The following is a 15278-nucleotide window of genomic DNA, read 5'->3' as shown; positions in this document are numbered from 1 at the left end:
CCCAAACTAAGGCCCAAAAGGATTAGAAAAGGCTTCTATCACTGGGTTATCTCATGAACATTTCTCCTTTATCCACCTCGTGTTCCAGCCTAGAGATGTACCATGCTCACCTGTGGAGAGCAGGTTGTTTTCTGTTTTTCCCTTCAGTAAACAATATCACAACAAACATCTTCATATGTGTATTGTAGTGCATGTGTCTGATTATGTTTTCAGGGAATTTCTTGAAGTGATGGATGGTATTTATAGCAGAGAATCTAAGGAAAAAGAGGCCAGTGCCTCTGACTAAATAGTTTGGGATTGCATGTTTTAAAAATTCTTGTATAACACCAGTGTACTGCGACACACTGGATGAAAATACTGGGTTAGAACATATGAATATTTTTGAGACTCTTGATACACAGTGTTAGATTACCTTCCAAAAAGTGTTTTATTCCTATACAGAGAGGATGCTATTTCTTTTTTCATTACACTCTTGTCAACATTACTTTTTTAAATTTTGGGTAAATATGATAAGTGAATATGGTATCTCCCTATTATTTTGATTTCCATAACAGTTATCAATCAGATCAAACATACTGTTGTGTACTTATTGGCTCTTTTTTGTTGTTTTTGAGAGTTTTATGTTCCTATATGGCAGCCTTTTTTTTTTTAATTTGGAATATTTGTCTTGCTCTTTTTCTCTGTATACCAGGTATTAATAATTCAACTTGGAAATTGTCTTTTTACCTTTGTATATTTTCTTTTTGTGTGTGTGTGTATCTGTCATTTACTTTATAATTTATTTTTAAATATCTCTACTATTTTAAACATGTCATGATCTCAAGATTTAATATATTTCAAAAACAGATGGTGTTGGAGTTGATATTTAAATGTTACTTTTCTTTTCTACTTCTTCTGAAAAATTAAAAGTTTTATGATATTGTGCCTTAGAAATATTAAGATTATTTTAATTTTGAAAAAGACTTCTCAATATAAATTTGCATTTTAATTTGTTGAATGTTTTTGTCTTTTCATTTCTACCCTCCCACTTTCACCCCATCCCTACCCACCTCTTAGGTATGAGGCTCTCTTCCCATTAGTGTTGTCATGTTTGATGTTTGTCTGGATACATATGGAACAAGAAACCCTACAACAATCTGGTGTTTCCTGCAAACAGAAGGTAGATTGTCAAAATCATTGTTGCATTTATCTGAGAATATTAAAATACTCCATTCTATAAGGAAGTTACAATGTTATTTCATTAAACCTTTCTACTTAAAATTTTATGCTATTTAAATCATTAGTAATTAAGTTAAAATTAAGTTAAACAGTTTGTAAGAAAATTTTTTACGTATAACAGAAAAACATATTATTGTTTTATAGACATTATAGAGGATGAGCTTTTTAAAGAGATTACTTGAGAATCACTGATGTGAAAAACATTAATATAGGTGAAGGATTGGAAGAGGAGGGATGTTATCCCATTTTCCTCTATCTTTACATCTAATTATTCTTCTTTCAATTTATTTTATCTAGAAGAATATTTATATTGTCACAAATCAGTTAATGAATTTGATCGGAAAGGTCATTTATGTTCCCTGCCTTGTTTTTCTCCTTCTAGTAATCCTAATCCAAAATGCTTATTCTGTCACCTTAGTGATTGTGGTCTCAGACCAAATCTTGGACTGTTTGTTCCTCACAGTATACAATGAATTTCCTAAAAGCCAATCAGATTTTAAGGACACCTTTATTATCTTTGGTAGAGCGTTAAATTGATGTCTCTTGCCTTCATTTTAGAACTGAGGTAATTATGAGAAATTAGTGATAGAATATTTATAGTTTTACTGAGGTCAGGTAAAATGAATATTGCAGAACAACTCTTTCATAGTTGATCTGTTCTTAACTGGTTCCACTTGAGTTTATATAGAGGAATTGGTAATTTAGAATAATTAATTTCAATAAAGAAGAAACTTTATTGAAGTATATTAAATAATTACTGTTTAACTTTCAGTCCTGGAATATTAAAATAATACATTTTGATCAAATTTAAGTAAATGGTCAGGCTGTCCTTAATATTAAATATTAAAAACTCTAATAAGCAAATATTAAATATTAACATTTGTAATATTAAATTTTAAAATGAGGTTTATTGTGTCATTTTTTATGTTCTATTTTTTACCTGAAAGCAGATGTTCCTTTTTCTAGGAAAGAGTACGAAAGCATCCTAAGAACTTATTGGCAATTATATGGAGAGTGAGGGATAGGGAAAGTCTCCCTTTAAACTTACTCATGATTTTTGGGGGAGTGTGAGGGATTAAGAAAAAAAAGAAAGAAAGAAAGAATGCACCTATCTTCTTGGAATTGAATGACTTTCTATTTTACCAAAGACAGAAAATATTTTGTTTTTCTTATAAAGAGAAATGATATCTCTACAAATAGAATTAAGAGAAGAACAAAGAAACAGATATTTAATTTTATCATGCTTTTTAATATCATACCATACCTGGGTTCGAGAAGATCAGGACACTGAGAAATCAGGTCTTAGAAAAATAAAGAATTATATAGGGATTTAAAAGTGAAGCATATATATAGGATAAGAAAAAGCTCAATTCTCACTTCTATTACACATATAGCAATACTACAGTTCTGTTCAGTACATTATTAGCAACATATTTTATTTTTCTGGCGACTTTATTAAGGTGTAATTAAGCTATAGGAAAAGATTTATTGTTGATTTTTTGTTGTTGTTAGTACAAGGTATCTTTCTAGCCATTGTAACTTAGACTGTCAGTTTGCCTGTGGGGGTAGAAGTAAGGGAACTGTTACTGTGCATTCACGTGTTTCTTATTTCTCCCAGGTCACCAGTATCCATTTCTCCTACAACACTGATATAACCCAGTTTCGACAGCTCTGTCTGGATGACATCCGTAGGGCCTTTTTCCTTGTATCCTTCATTTGGGCTTTTGTTTTCAGTTGCTGCAACCCCCCATTTAATGGAGTAAGAATGTGGAAGGTGTCCCTGCCTGTCACCATTAATGGTATTACCTTGGAGAGCATTTAACCCTCCTCTCAACCATAATTTTCTCATAGTTGACGTTGTTAAGAAATTTTTGAAACTATAAAAAAGCATAAAGGCTGGCATAAATAAATATGTGTGTATATCTACCATCCATATATCAACAGTTAATATTTAGTCACATGTCACATTTTTTAAAAAAATTAAAACTTTACAGCTAAAGTTAGTCTCAACTCCCAACTCCAATCTAATTTCCTCACCTAGAAGAAACTGCATTATGAGTTTAGTTTGCATCTTTTATGTGTATCCTATACTATACTCATGTAAAATCTACCTCACAAGGTTTTTGGATCACATCAGAGGAAATGTTGTGTGAAAGTTACTAGAATTCAAAGTTTGAAAGACAGCATGGCAGAATAAAGTCTCACTTTGAGAAAGCTGGCTGACCAGCTTCAAGAAATTCATAGGGAGGTGTTTCCTTTGAACTTACCATGGCGCAGGGCTGGACCTTACAGGTCCAGAAAACAAATGTGCCCATGCTCTCCTCTACCTCTTGCTTTCACACTCAATCTTGCCTTCTCTTTTTTTGCAGGTTCCTTCCACTCAGTACAGACAAGTAAAACACTCCTTTCCTTGAATCCTGCATCCCCTTAAATTATAACTTCATTTTGTTTTTTTGTTTATTTTTAAATATATTTTTATTCATTCAGAGAGAAAGAGAGAGGAAGAGATAGAAACATCAATGGTGAGAGAGAATCATTGATTGGCTGCCTCCTGCACTCCCCCTACTGGGGATGGCGCAGCAACCAGGCATATGCCCTTGACCAGAATCGAATCCGGGACCCTTCAGTCCGCAGGCCCACACTTTATCCACTGAGCCAAACAAGCTAGGGCTTCATTTTGTTTTTTCTGTTTACTTCCAAGCTCCTTGAAAGAAAAATCTATAGTTGCTGCTACCATTTTCTCCCCTTTATGTACTATACCCTCAAGCCTGGCACGCAGTGTGTGGCATATTGTAGCTCTATGTGTCAGGTGTCTGCTGAAGCTGTCCTCTCAATGTCGGCAGGGCTTCCTGATGGCACAGTCTAATCTGTTCAGCTTTATATCATCACTCTGTACCATTCAACTCCATGGGCTTCTCTCTTCTTTTCCCTTGACTTCCAGGACATGGTCTCTTCTTAGCTTTTTATATAATCTCTGCTCTCCTTCACTTAAACTTATTCTTCCTTTGTCTGATCTTGAACCATGTGTTTCTCTGGATTCTATTGTTAGCCTTCTCCTCTTACTGTACCTGGAAAAGGTCATCCTCTCCCATAGCTTTGAGCGACACTTCTGTGAACATAACTCAGATCTACTTTTCCAGTCTTGACCTCTCTCCTGACCTCAAAAGCCATATTTCCAACATTCTGCTAGGCATCACCAGATCTGTGTCCCAAACTGGCTGACAACTGCCCACCCCTTTCCAGAGTTGCTCTCTAGCAGGCCTCATTACATTTAATGGCATTGCCATACTCTCAACCACTCAAGGCATCAAACTTGTTGTCAGATTTAACTGCTCCTTATCCAGTTCTGAGGTCCCACTGTCTGTCCTCATTCTCCATTTCCATTTCCACTGCGCCGGTTCAGACTTTCCTGTCCCTGACATGGACTTCTGCCTCTAATTATTTCTCTCTCTGATCTGGATAGCACACTGGCACTGGTATTTCTTTATCATTCACCTAAAATGTTTGCTAATTCTTCATTGTCTCCACAATAAAGCCCAAAGATTTTTATTAATATGCCACCAACCTATATTTCCTGCTTCATCTTTCACTGAATAGTCTTTATTTTAATAAACCCTAAGCTTTTTATCACACCTATTTACTGATTTGTGACTCATTTATTTTTCCACTATTTATCTTAAAATTTCTCTCATATACTTCTATATATCAGCTTAATCTTAGTCACCATCTGATCACTTGGAGACTCTTTCATTCATGTTTATAGGCTTAGTGCCTAGCTCTGCTTCTGATAAACACCAGACAATGTTGGTCGGTTAGTTGATTGGTTGAATGGATGGATCCATGGGTACGTTTAAGGCTCAAGTCACCATAGAGGAACATCGATGTGAAAGAGATACATTGATCAGCTGCCTTCATATGTACCACAACCAGGGAGCGAATCACAACCTAGGCATGTACCCTGACTGGGAATCGAACATGTGACCTTCCTGTGCACGAGATGACGCTCCAACCAACTGAGCCATACTGTCCAGGGCAATATCTACTTTTTATTTCAGCACTAATACAAATGTAAATTTAAGAAATGTCAAAAATATAGTTGACATTTTCTCATGTCTCATTCTCTACTGAATTATTTTAAAACATGATATTTACTTGTATAATGGCCACACAGCAAGCATCTATGAATTGAGACAGTATTTTAGCTGAAAATGTCTATCACATGCACTAGGTCTACATTCTCCTTTTGAAAATATCATTAGTGGCCAACTGTGGGCACAATAATCCTATTCGCGTATGCTAGGGAAGAGGAAAACAGTAACCTTCCCAAGATTACTAGTGACAAGTGAGGGTGACCTCCCAGGCCTCATTGTTCTTAGGACACTGCTTGTTCAATCTGGTTCTTTCCTAAGACATGTTATATTCGTTTACAACAATATATGATCAAGTGTACAAATGAGAAAGCAAATTGCTCTCATGTAGAAGAGGCATATCTTTTCTAAATGAAAAATTTATATGAATTCTGTCTTGTTTTGGCATTTCCTTAACTCTTTTTAGGTTTTCTTCTTAGTGACAGCATTTTTTGGAACTGGGAATATAGCTTCTATTAACAGGTAATTTTAAATGAATATATATATATATATATATATATATATATATATATATATATAGCCAAAAAGTAATACGATTGTAATTTTTGTAATTACTTTTTATACTGAAGGATATATTGTGGAGATTGATATATACCTCATTCATTTTAGTGGCTTCATAATGTTCCTTGTATGTTTGTGTTTTTAGGAAGTAGAGATTTTTAGAAAATTCATTTAAACATCCTTTTCAGTAGACATTCTTTTAAAGTTACAGTGTAAATTCTAAAATAATTTTTCTTTATATTGGTTCTTTAGCTTTGATCTTGCCTCTGTCTACTGCTTTCTGACTGTGTTTAGTCCTTTTATGATGGGAGCCCTGATGTTGTGGAAGGTTAGTTTTCTTATTTTCTTAAGATACTAATTAATTAATATGATGAACTCATTGTAACAAGATTATATAACATTATGTAACATTAAGGTTATGTATAGTCATTGTGTCAAATTTAAATAGCATGGAAAGAAGATTCTGTCTCAGACACTGCAGAATGGGAAGTGGGGCCATCTAGCCTTTACTCCAAAATATAACTAATCATTTTGCTTCACTCTTAAACTCACTAAACTTCAAAAAAGTAGAAATTCTGTGTTAGTCCCAGGAAGTGCTATCAAAGGTGATTAAAGCCTGTGAGGAAGTACAGTACAGATCAAAACTGCTTTACTTCTCAAGATTTAAGGGTCCCCGGATCCATGTTCCCCAGCCTCAAGACTGTCGACCATATTAATCTTTTCCCAAATCCATGACCTAGAATTGATTCATTCATCCAACAAATATGTCATTGACTGCTTACATTCAGTAACATGCCAGCCACCAGCTAGGTGCTAAGGGTACCAATATAATTCTCAGCTCATCAGGGGTTCATTCTCTTCGGTGAAATTTAATTAGTGTACTTTCCCTTCGTCTCTAGGGTCATTATGCTTGTCTTATTCTCTCTACCATAGTGCCTGGCACATTTTTCATAGTTAGTACAGTCCTCCCTTGGAATCTGAAAGGGTTTGGTTCCAGGACCCCTCACCCACCCTGCAAATACCAAAATCTATGGATGCTTCCATCTCTTATGTAATATGGTGTGGCATTTGCATATACGTAACCTAAACACTTCCTCTTGATTACTTTAATCATCTCTAGATTATTTATAATAGCTAATATAATGTCAGTGCTATATAATTTGTTATTACAATGTTTTGTTTAGTGAATAATGGCAGAAAAAAAGTCTATGCATTTTCAGTACAGTGCAACCATTATTAGGCCTAACTACATCTATATCCTATCTAATAAAAGAGAAACATGGTAATTAGCCATACATCCGCTACCCTTCCCATTGGCTAATCAGGGTGATATGCAAATTAACTGCCACCCAAGATGGCGGCCGGCAGCCAGGCAGCTGGAAGCTAACATGAGGCTTGCTTGCTTCAATGACGGAGGACTCCAACGTTCCCTGCCTGCCACTGCCGGCCTCTGAGCTTGCAGTTTGAAACATTGTTACAAATATAGAAGCTAAACAAAACCCCAGAAACCTGCTTTCAGCCCGCCGGGATCTCAGAGCTGGAGTTGAAACAGTGTTTCGATTATAGAACCCAAACAAACCAGATACCTGCTTTCAGCAGCAGAGGCCTAAGAGCTGGAGCCAAGCCTCAGAGCTAAACCTGGCCCAGAATAAAAAAAGAAAAAAGAAAAAAAGGAGAGGTTGGGAGCTTCAGTCACCCGCCAGCCTGAAAACAGTCTTTAGCCCCTCACCCAGACTGGCCAGGCACCCCAGTGGGGACCCCCACCCTGATCCAGGACACCCTTCAGGGCAAACCAGCCAGCCCCCTCCCGTGCACCAGGCCTCTATCCTATATAGTAAAAGGGTAATGTGCCTCCCAGCACCAGGATCAGCGGAGCCGCGTGGCCTCCCGGCACCGGGATCAGCGTGACAGGGGGCAGCGCCTAAACCCCCTGATCGCCCTGCGGCTCTGTGTGTGACAGGGGGTGGGGCCACAACCTCCCTATCCGTCCTGCTCTGTTCGTGACAGGGGAAGGCGCCCCAATCCCCTGATCAGCCCTGCTCTGTGTCCGACCAGGGGCTGCACCTAGGGATTGGGCCTGCCCTCTCCCACCCAGGAGCAGGCCTAAGCCAGCAGATCGTTATCTCCCGAGGGGTCCCAGACTGCGAGAGGGCACAGGCTGGGCTGAGGGACCTCCCTCCCCCCCGAGTGCACAAATTTTTGTGCACCGGGCCTCTAGTATATATATAAAAGCCTAAGCAACTGAATGACCAGTCAACTGGTTGCTATGACATGCACTACCACCAGGGGACAGATGCTCAATGCAGAGGATCAGGCTCCCTCCTGTCTGGATTGGGCCTGCTGGGATCAGGCTCCCTCCTGTCTGGATTGGGCCTGCGGGGATCAGGCTCCCTCCTGTCTGGATCGGGCCAAAACCAACTATCCAACATCCCCAAAGAGGTCCCGGATTGTGAGAGGGTACAGGCCAGGCCGAGAGACCCCACTGGTGTATGAATCCGTGCACCAGGCCTCTAGTACATATTAGCAATAATGTAATTTTTCTCCCCAAATATTTTCAATCCATAGTTGGTTGACTCTGTAGATACGGAGGGCCAATTATATATATTTGTTTAGATAAAGTGACTAATGTCTACCAAAAATCTGATTGCCTTCTGTTCAGATCACAAAAGTAATAATTGTTAAAAGTATGTATCTCTTAATAGGATTAATATCCTATTTTTTTTGTTGTTACTGCACTAATACAAATGTAACTTTTAAGAAATGTTAAAAAGATGTTCATTATCTTGTGTCCCATTCCCTAGTGAATTATTTTAGAGCATGTGCTTCCTTAATTTACATTTTTTATAATGGTAGTTCTTTTCTCAGTCTTTTAAAAACCATAGGCCTTTAATTTAAAAAGTAAATAAATAAAAGCAAAAGTTTTCATTAGAATGCTAGACCTTTAACCTCTGTTCTCAGTCAGTGAGCTTTACTGACATAATGCACCTCAAGACTCTCTCTGCGGATGTGGCTGGGAGCGAAGGTCGTCCTGAACTCCGTGTAGTCACATAACCTTCACTTGAAAAGGAATCCTAGGCAGTCTTGACCATTTCTTTTCCATATCACCTCACTCTCCTCTTTTTAAAAATATCAAGTAATATATATTTTTTATAAATTGGTCATTGGAAAACAGCATCTGAAAATATTACCAGTGTTAGCTCAGGGTTATGGATTTTCAACCTCTATAAATTTTATTATTCCTTTTTCATTGTTTTACAATTTTTTACAGGGATATGAATTTTATAAACATAAATAAATTAGCATTAACATAAAACAGGTAAAGCAGCTGAATTATGTTTATGGACTTATAATATCAAATAACCAGATGGGTTCAGGGATCAGTGAATCCAATTATCAGGTTCCAAAATTTATTTGATTTGGCCATTCTGTGCCTTTCACTCCCTCTTCGAAGCATTTGAACATGGTCCTTAATATAAGTAGTTATGTGGAACAAAAATTTGTAATAGATTTTATTTGGAATGTGTTGATATTTGTTCTTTTTTATATTGCATATGCTGTTGATGTAGATTTTAAAATCAGCTTCATCACTGTTCTGTGTGTCATTGGTGTCATGGTTTTATTTCAGCATTCACTCTACACTAATATAGATAAAAGTTATTTGAGAAACTGAAATATTTCTATAAACAGGAATAACATTTATTTTAAAAAGCTTTTCATATGCTTCGGCTGTTCATGGCATCATTTTTTGTTCTTTTAAACAGATTTTTATCCCCTTTGTTCTGGTGATGTGTGCTTTTGAAGCCGTTCAATTAACTACCCAGTTATCATCAAAAAGGTAAGGTGAATATTTAAGAAACATTGGATTTGTACACTTTTTGGAAATGAGGATAAGCATTTGAGGGTATTTGGTGTGATTACTGTTAAGACACTGTAACATAGATTGTTTATTATAAAAATGAAAAAAAGATACTTCACCCTTTTAGACTTCAATTTCATTAGAGGAAATCAGTTGATCAGAGCCTCTGGTAGACAAATACACTTTCTTAACAATGAAATGTTACTAGAATATCATTAAAGCTAATGAAGAGCCTCCTTACAAAATAGTAAAGCATAAATGTTAAATTTTTGTGGTGAATAACTTGTATGTTATAGATATAACTGTGCCTACAAAACAAATAAGAGATATCATTCTGTTTGGGGGATTATTTCTTAAATATGTATTAGACAAATCTATTAACATTATTTCACTTTGCATGGCTTGAAATTAACTCCTAAATGTCAATAATATACATTGTTTCTTAGTCTTGATTTTTACACATTTGTCAATCAGAAGTAAAGTACTCTTTCTGAGTTTGGGGGAATTTCTGGAGCAATCAGTCTTCAGCAATCAAGCCTCTGGAAGAGAAGCTGTCAACTCTATTATTTTCTTTTTTACCCAATAAAATTGCCTTATCAGCACTGGACTGAAAGACACGAGATAAATATGAAGCTTTTTAGCAGTTCTGTTATTCTTGAATCAAACTAGCATATTCAGTACTGAAAGAAGTAACTAATATTAGAATAAATTTGCATGTTCTTCTTGATGAGTTTAAGCTAGAACTGGGCTTAGCATATTATTATGCATGTGCCATAATAAAAAAAGAAACATATTTTTTCCACTGTTTAAAAATAGTAGAAATCTGGTTTCTAGTTTTATTTTGTATATTTTTGCAGGATATTTACATAAAGTTAATATTGAAAGCATTTAAACCTTGTCAATATCACATAAAAGATAGTTACTTAGATGGAATAAAAACGGGTAACTAATAGGTACTTTCTTGCATTTATTAATGGGTACATTTTTTAGAAGAGATTTTAATTAATGTTTAAATCAAAAGAGCTGGGGCATTATGGAGTGAGAAATAGAAGGCTCATCAAAATGAATGTATGTATGCATATGTATATTTTTGTGTTTGTGTGTGTGTACACATGCACTCCTGTATACACGTGTATTAACTCTATCCTGAGACCAATGCAGTGAAAAACTCAACACAAAGGGAAAAACTGAGGCAAAGGTGACAAAGTTGAGGCTTTATAAATGTCTTCTCTTTTGTCCTGGCTGGTGTGGCTCAATTGGTTGGAGCACCGTCCTGTACACTTGAAAGGTTGTCGGTTCAATTCCCAATCAGGGCACATGCCCAAGTTGGGGGTTCATCCCTGGTTGGGGTGCATGTGGGAGGCAGCCAAATGATGTTCTGCTCTCACATCAATGTTTCTCTCCCTCTCCCACTCTCTCTAAAAATCAATAAAAAAATTTTTTTTAATAAAATAAATGATTCCACTTATACAGCATCTTGAAATGGCAAAGTTAAAGAAACAGGGAACACATTATTGGTTCCCAGGGGTTAGGGACTGGGCAGGGCTCTGTGAGAGGAGGATAGGTGTGGCTGTAAAAGAGGATCATGAGGGAAGTGTAGTGATGGAAGCATTCTGTATCTTGACAGTATCAATGTCAATCTCCTGGTTGTGATACTGTACTATGTTTTTGTAAAATGTTACCATTGGAGGAAACTAGGCAAAGAATACATAGGATTCTTCTAATATGAAAAGAGCTTTTGTCGAAAGTAATATTTTCAGAAGCAAAAATACAGAATATTGGGTTATTTGACTATTCTCACTTTTATTTTAATGTGCTTTAAAAATGTGTCTGTTGTATTATGTGTAATTTTTCTTTTTTTCCTTCAGTCTTTTTCTCATGGTTCTCATCATATCAGACATTATGGCTTTGGTAAGACATTCTTGGATATTCAGTATAAATAAGATTGAGAAGCTAATTTAATTAAGATAAATATGAGTTCATTTCTGTACATGGAATCTTTAGATACTAAGTTATAAGTGCTGGAATAATGTACACATATAAATTTATTTCTTTCTATATGACATACAGTAAGAGTACTCTTGTTAAAGTGTGAAAAGTCGTCTTGATTTATTTTTCTTGTGTTTTTTTGTGTGTTTTTTTCGTTTTTTTGAATCTCTCATGTTATACCTAGTCTTCTATGGTGCATTGTGTCTGAAAAAACTTCCATAGGAAGTTAACAGAAACTAACTTTAGGTTTAGGCAATACATTATTTTTCTACTTGAAATGTCGATTATTTAACTATTTTCTCAGATTGAAAAAGAAAGGGAAAAGGAGGGAGGGAGAAGTGGAAGGAAAGAGTAAGTGGAGCGTTTCAAGTGGGAAGATGTTATCAAAATGGTAGCGCTAATAAATGAATTCAGAGTGAGGAGCGTGTAGGTGGGCCTTTTGTACGTAGTGTGTTAACAAAAAGAACCTATTTTACCTGCAAGTTTAGGGGTTCCCAACCCAGGGTGTACCCTCAGGTTGGATGATTCACTAGATGGACTCACAGACTCACTGAAGACAGCTATATTCACAGCTATGATTTATTGCGGGAAAGGATGCAGATTACAATCTGCCCAGAGAAGAGACACAGAGGGCAGAGGCCAGGAGGGTCCAGGCGTCCGGGCACAGAGCTCTGTCGTCCTCTTCCTGGAGAATCAGTACAGCACCCCTTTTTCAGCATCAGTGTGTGGCAATACACAGAGCACTGCCAGCCATTGTCACCAGAGCCTTGTGTCCATGCTGTTCCCATGGCTAACCTTTCATCTCCATGACCGTTCAGTGACCAAGGGCCCAGGCATGACAGTCCAAGGGCCCAGAAATCACCTCTCAGGAGCTGGGCAAGAGACAGGCCTCTCTTTGGATATGGTTAAGTCTTTATTGTGCTAATCCTATGTAGAAGTGATTAGAGACAGCAATTGCAGTAACTTCTCACATTAGATTCCTAGTCATTTGATTTAGATGAGAGCATTTGTATGTTGTATTGAACTGGATTTTCAGTACAGGCATACCTCACAGATATTTCAGGCTCAGTTCCAGACCACCTCAATAAAGCAACACCACGATAAAGTAAGCCATAATCTTTTTGCTGGGGGAGATTCTCTTGTCTTTAATTTATTTTTAAAAGGCACACACACACACACACACACACTATCTGTGAAGCACAATAAAGCGAAGTAAAATAAAATGAGGTATGCCTCTATCTGTCTGAAATTGACCACACATAACATTAGAGTAAATCAGCTTTCAGTTTTATTCACAAAGTGGCAATAGGCAAGACATATTAACAGAAGGGAATTTAATTTCTCTGATTTCAAATTTTATATAAAGAGTCAAATTGTTTAATTTAACTTAGAAAGTGATTTGTGTCTAGCTTCTGCTTACTCCATAGGCATCATCTCTCACCTGTCTCTCCTGTTTTCTCTACCCCCCAGCCACACCTTGGACCTGCCAAGCTCTACCTGGACTGTTGACAGTTACATAGTTTACTCCCTCTGTCAGAAACATATTTCTCACATCTCCCCAATCTCATCTTTCATCTGACTCTTTCTTTCACTTAGATTTTTAGACTTTTTAATGAGCTGCTTTCCCTTATATTCCAGGCAGGGTGTGTTCCCCTTCTTCTGTGCCCCTTAATGGCCTGAGTTTTCTAGTGATCACACTCATCTCTCTCTCTCTCTCTCTCTCTCTCTCACACACACACACACACACACACACACATTTGGTAACTTGACTGCATCATTCACCGGATTATACACCCTCTGAAAGAGCATTTACTTCTAGGACCTAACACAGTGACTAGCACATAGTAGGTGGTCAGTGAATATTGGTTGATGGATGGATGATACGATGATATGGCTTCTTTTCACTGAGGTCCTTGGTATTATTTAATGCCTTCTATAAAAGTCGATTTTCTTTATTTCTAGTTATTAACAAAATTCACTTTTGCATTCATTTGATTGAATGGTAATGCTATTTCTGGCTCTTAGACGATTGCACATTTTAGTCAAAGCAAAAATTTAAATAAGAGACAAATTCTTATTGATTCCAGTCATATAGTGGTTCTTAGGCATCAGAAATCTGAAACACATAATCCTAAAACAACATTGTTTTTCCAACTAAATCTAAACAGCCTTTGTTTTTCATGGAACCATCTTTTGTTTTATTTTACAGCATTTTTTCTTCTTGGTCAAGGATTATGGCAGCTGGCTTGATATTGGAACAAGGTATAGTATATATTCACACAGAAATTCTTAACAGTCCAGTGGGAAAAGTAAATTGATATCTTATTATGTATGGAAGATGCCAAATTGATTTTTGAGGTAAGCATAGCAAGTAACAGTTATTTTAAGCCTCAGGAAGTGAGACCTATCTCTCAAATTCTTGGCACTAACATATTCATTCGCAAATGTTTTCCTGGGATGACATGTGATCAGCTGTTAAGTGTGGAGAGAAGGACAGGACAGCAGGAAGGTGCAGGGACACAGCCTGAATCTGGGAGTTGAGAGATCACTCCAAAATCTGTGTTCTCATCATCATTCCATCTCTCTTTAGAAAAATGAAACTGTTCAGTTTACAGTGTGAAATTTATTTGGCAGTTTTAATTGGAGGATGGGTTATTTTGCTACAAATTGGTATAATAATTAGTATTAAAAAGTCATTTATTGCCCATAGTGTATTTTGAGTTGTAGGTATATTATTTCATTAATTCTCATGACAGTAATGCAAAGAAAATATAATTATTTCCATTTTACGGAGGATGAAACTGGCTCTAAAAGATTAGGATTACACAATAATGTGACATAACTGTTTTATTCTTTTGCATTGTATATGCATTTAATATATAGATCTTCTATAATAATAAAAGCATAATATGCTAATTAGACAGATGTCCTTCCAGATGACCTTCTAGACAAGTCAGGGCTGCGAGGGAAGCCTGGGTTCCGGGTGCCAGAGGGAAGCTGGTGCCAGCAGCCAGGGGAAGGAAGGGCCTATTGTTGCACGAATTTCATGCATCAGGCCTCTAGTTTCTTCAGAAAAAACATCACATAGTGGATACTCACAATGTGTAAAGTATTCTCAGGCACTGGCAAGGCCCCAAAAGTGAATGAAATTGCCAGCCTCGAGGCTTAGTGATGCCCTGTGGCTGGAGAGAGAGACTCACTCATCAGGATGTGGGGAATTTAAGCACTGAGTGGAGGGACCTAATGTATAACTTGTGAGGGTGAGAGTCATTCCAGCCGGGAAGCATCTGACTGATACCTGGCCCTGCATTTAGGGAGATTGTGGTCTAGCACAGACTCCGGAGCATGATAATTACAATGCAAGCAGCACCGGATAAAGGCTATGTGAATACTGAAGGGAGGCCAAGGCCACTTCAGGCTTCAGTGACTGAAAAAGCTGTGCAACGTCTGCATTTAAGCTGGGCCTTCAGTGGAGGATATAATTTCAATTAGTGGACTCAGAGGTCTGCAAAGAGTATTTTAGACAGACAGAATGGATATGGGCAAAGCTATTGAGGTGAAAAAGC

The 15278-nt window shown here is 37.0% G+C and overlaps 1 protein-coding gene across 6 annotated transcripts in view; it reads left to right on the top strand.

Moving 5' to 3' along the window:
• Positions 1–15278, top strand: part of PIGN (phosphatidylinositol glycan anchor biosynthesis class N) — an 80543-nt gene that overhangs the window by 54167 nt on the left and 11098 nt on the right. For 4 of the 6 annotated variants that reach the window (XM_059706247.1, XM_059706242.1, XM_059706243.1 and 1 more), the window contains 8 exons: positions 1057–1159; positions 2837–2923; positions 5773–5828; positions 6120–6195; positions 9629–9702; positions 11592–11634; positions 12749–12817; positions 13922–13974. In XM_059706247.1, the coding sequence (XP_059562230.1) occupies positions 1057–1159; positions 2837–2923; positions 5773–5828; positions 6120–6195; positions 9629–9702; positions 11592–11634; positions 12749–12817; positions 13922–13974 (561 nt within the window). The remainder of the gene's footprint in view (positions 1–1056; positions 1160–2836; positions 2924–5772; positions 5829–6119; positions 6196–9628; positions 9703–11591; positions 11635–12748; positions 12818–13921; positions 13975–15278) is intronic. The other 2 variants (XM_059706245.1, XM_059706246.1) reach the window with 2 other exon arrangements.

The sequence above is a fragment of the Myotis daubentonii genome, chromosome 8 (genome assembly GCF_963259705.1).
Source record: "Myotis daubentonii chromosome 8, mMyoDau2.1, whole genome shotgun sequence".
In the NCBI taxonomy this organism is placed as follows: domain Eukaryota; kingdom Metazoa; phylum Chordata; class Mammalia; order Chiroptera; family Vespertilionidae; genus Myotis; species Myotis daubentonii.
The sequence above is the reverse complement of the archived record's forward strand: the minus strand, read 5'-3'. Positions and strand labels throughout refer to the sequence as shown.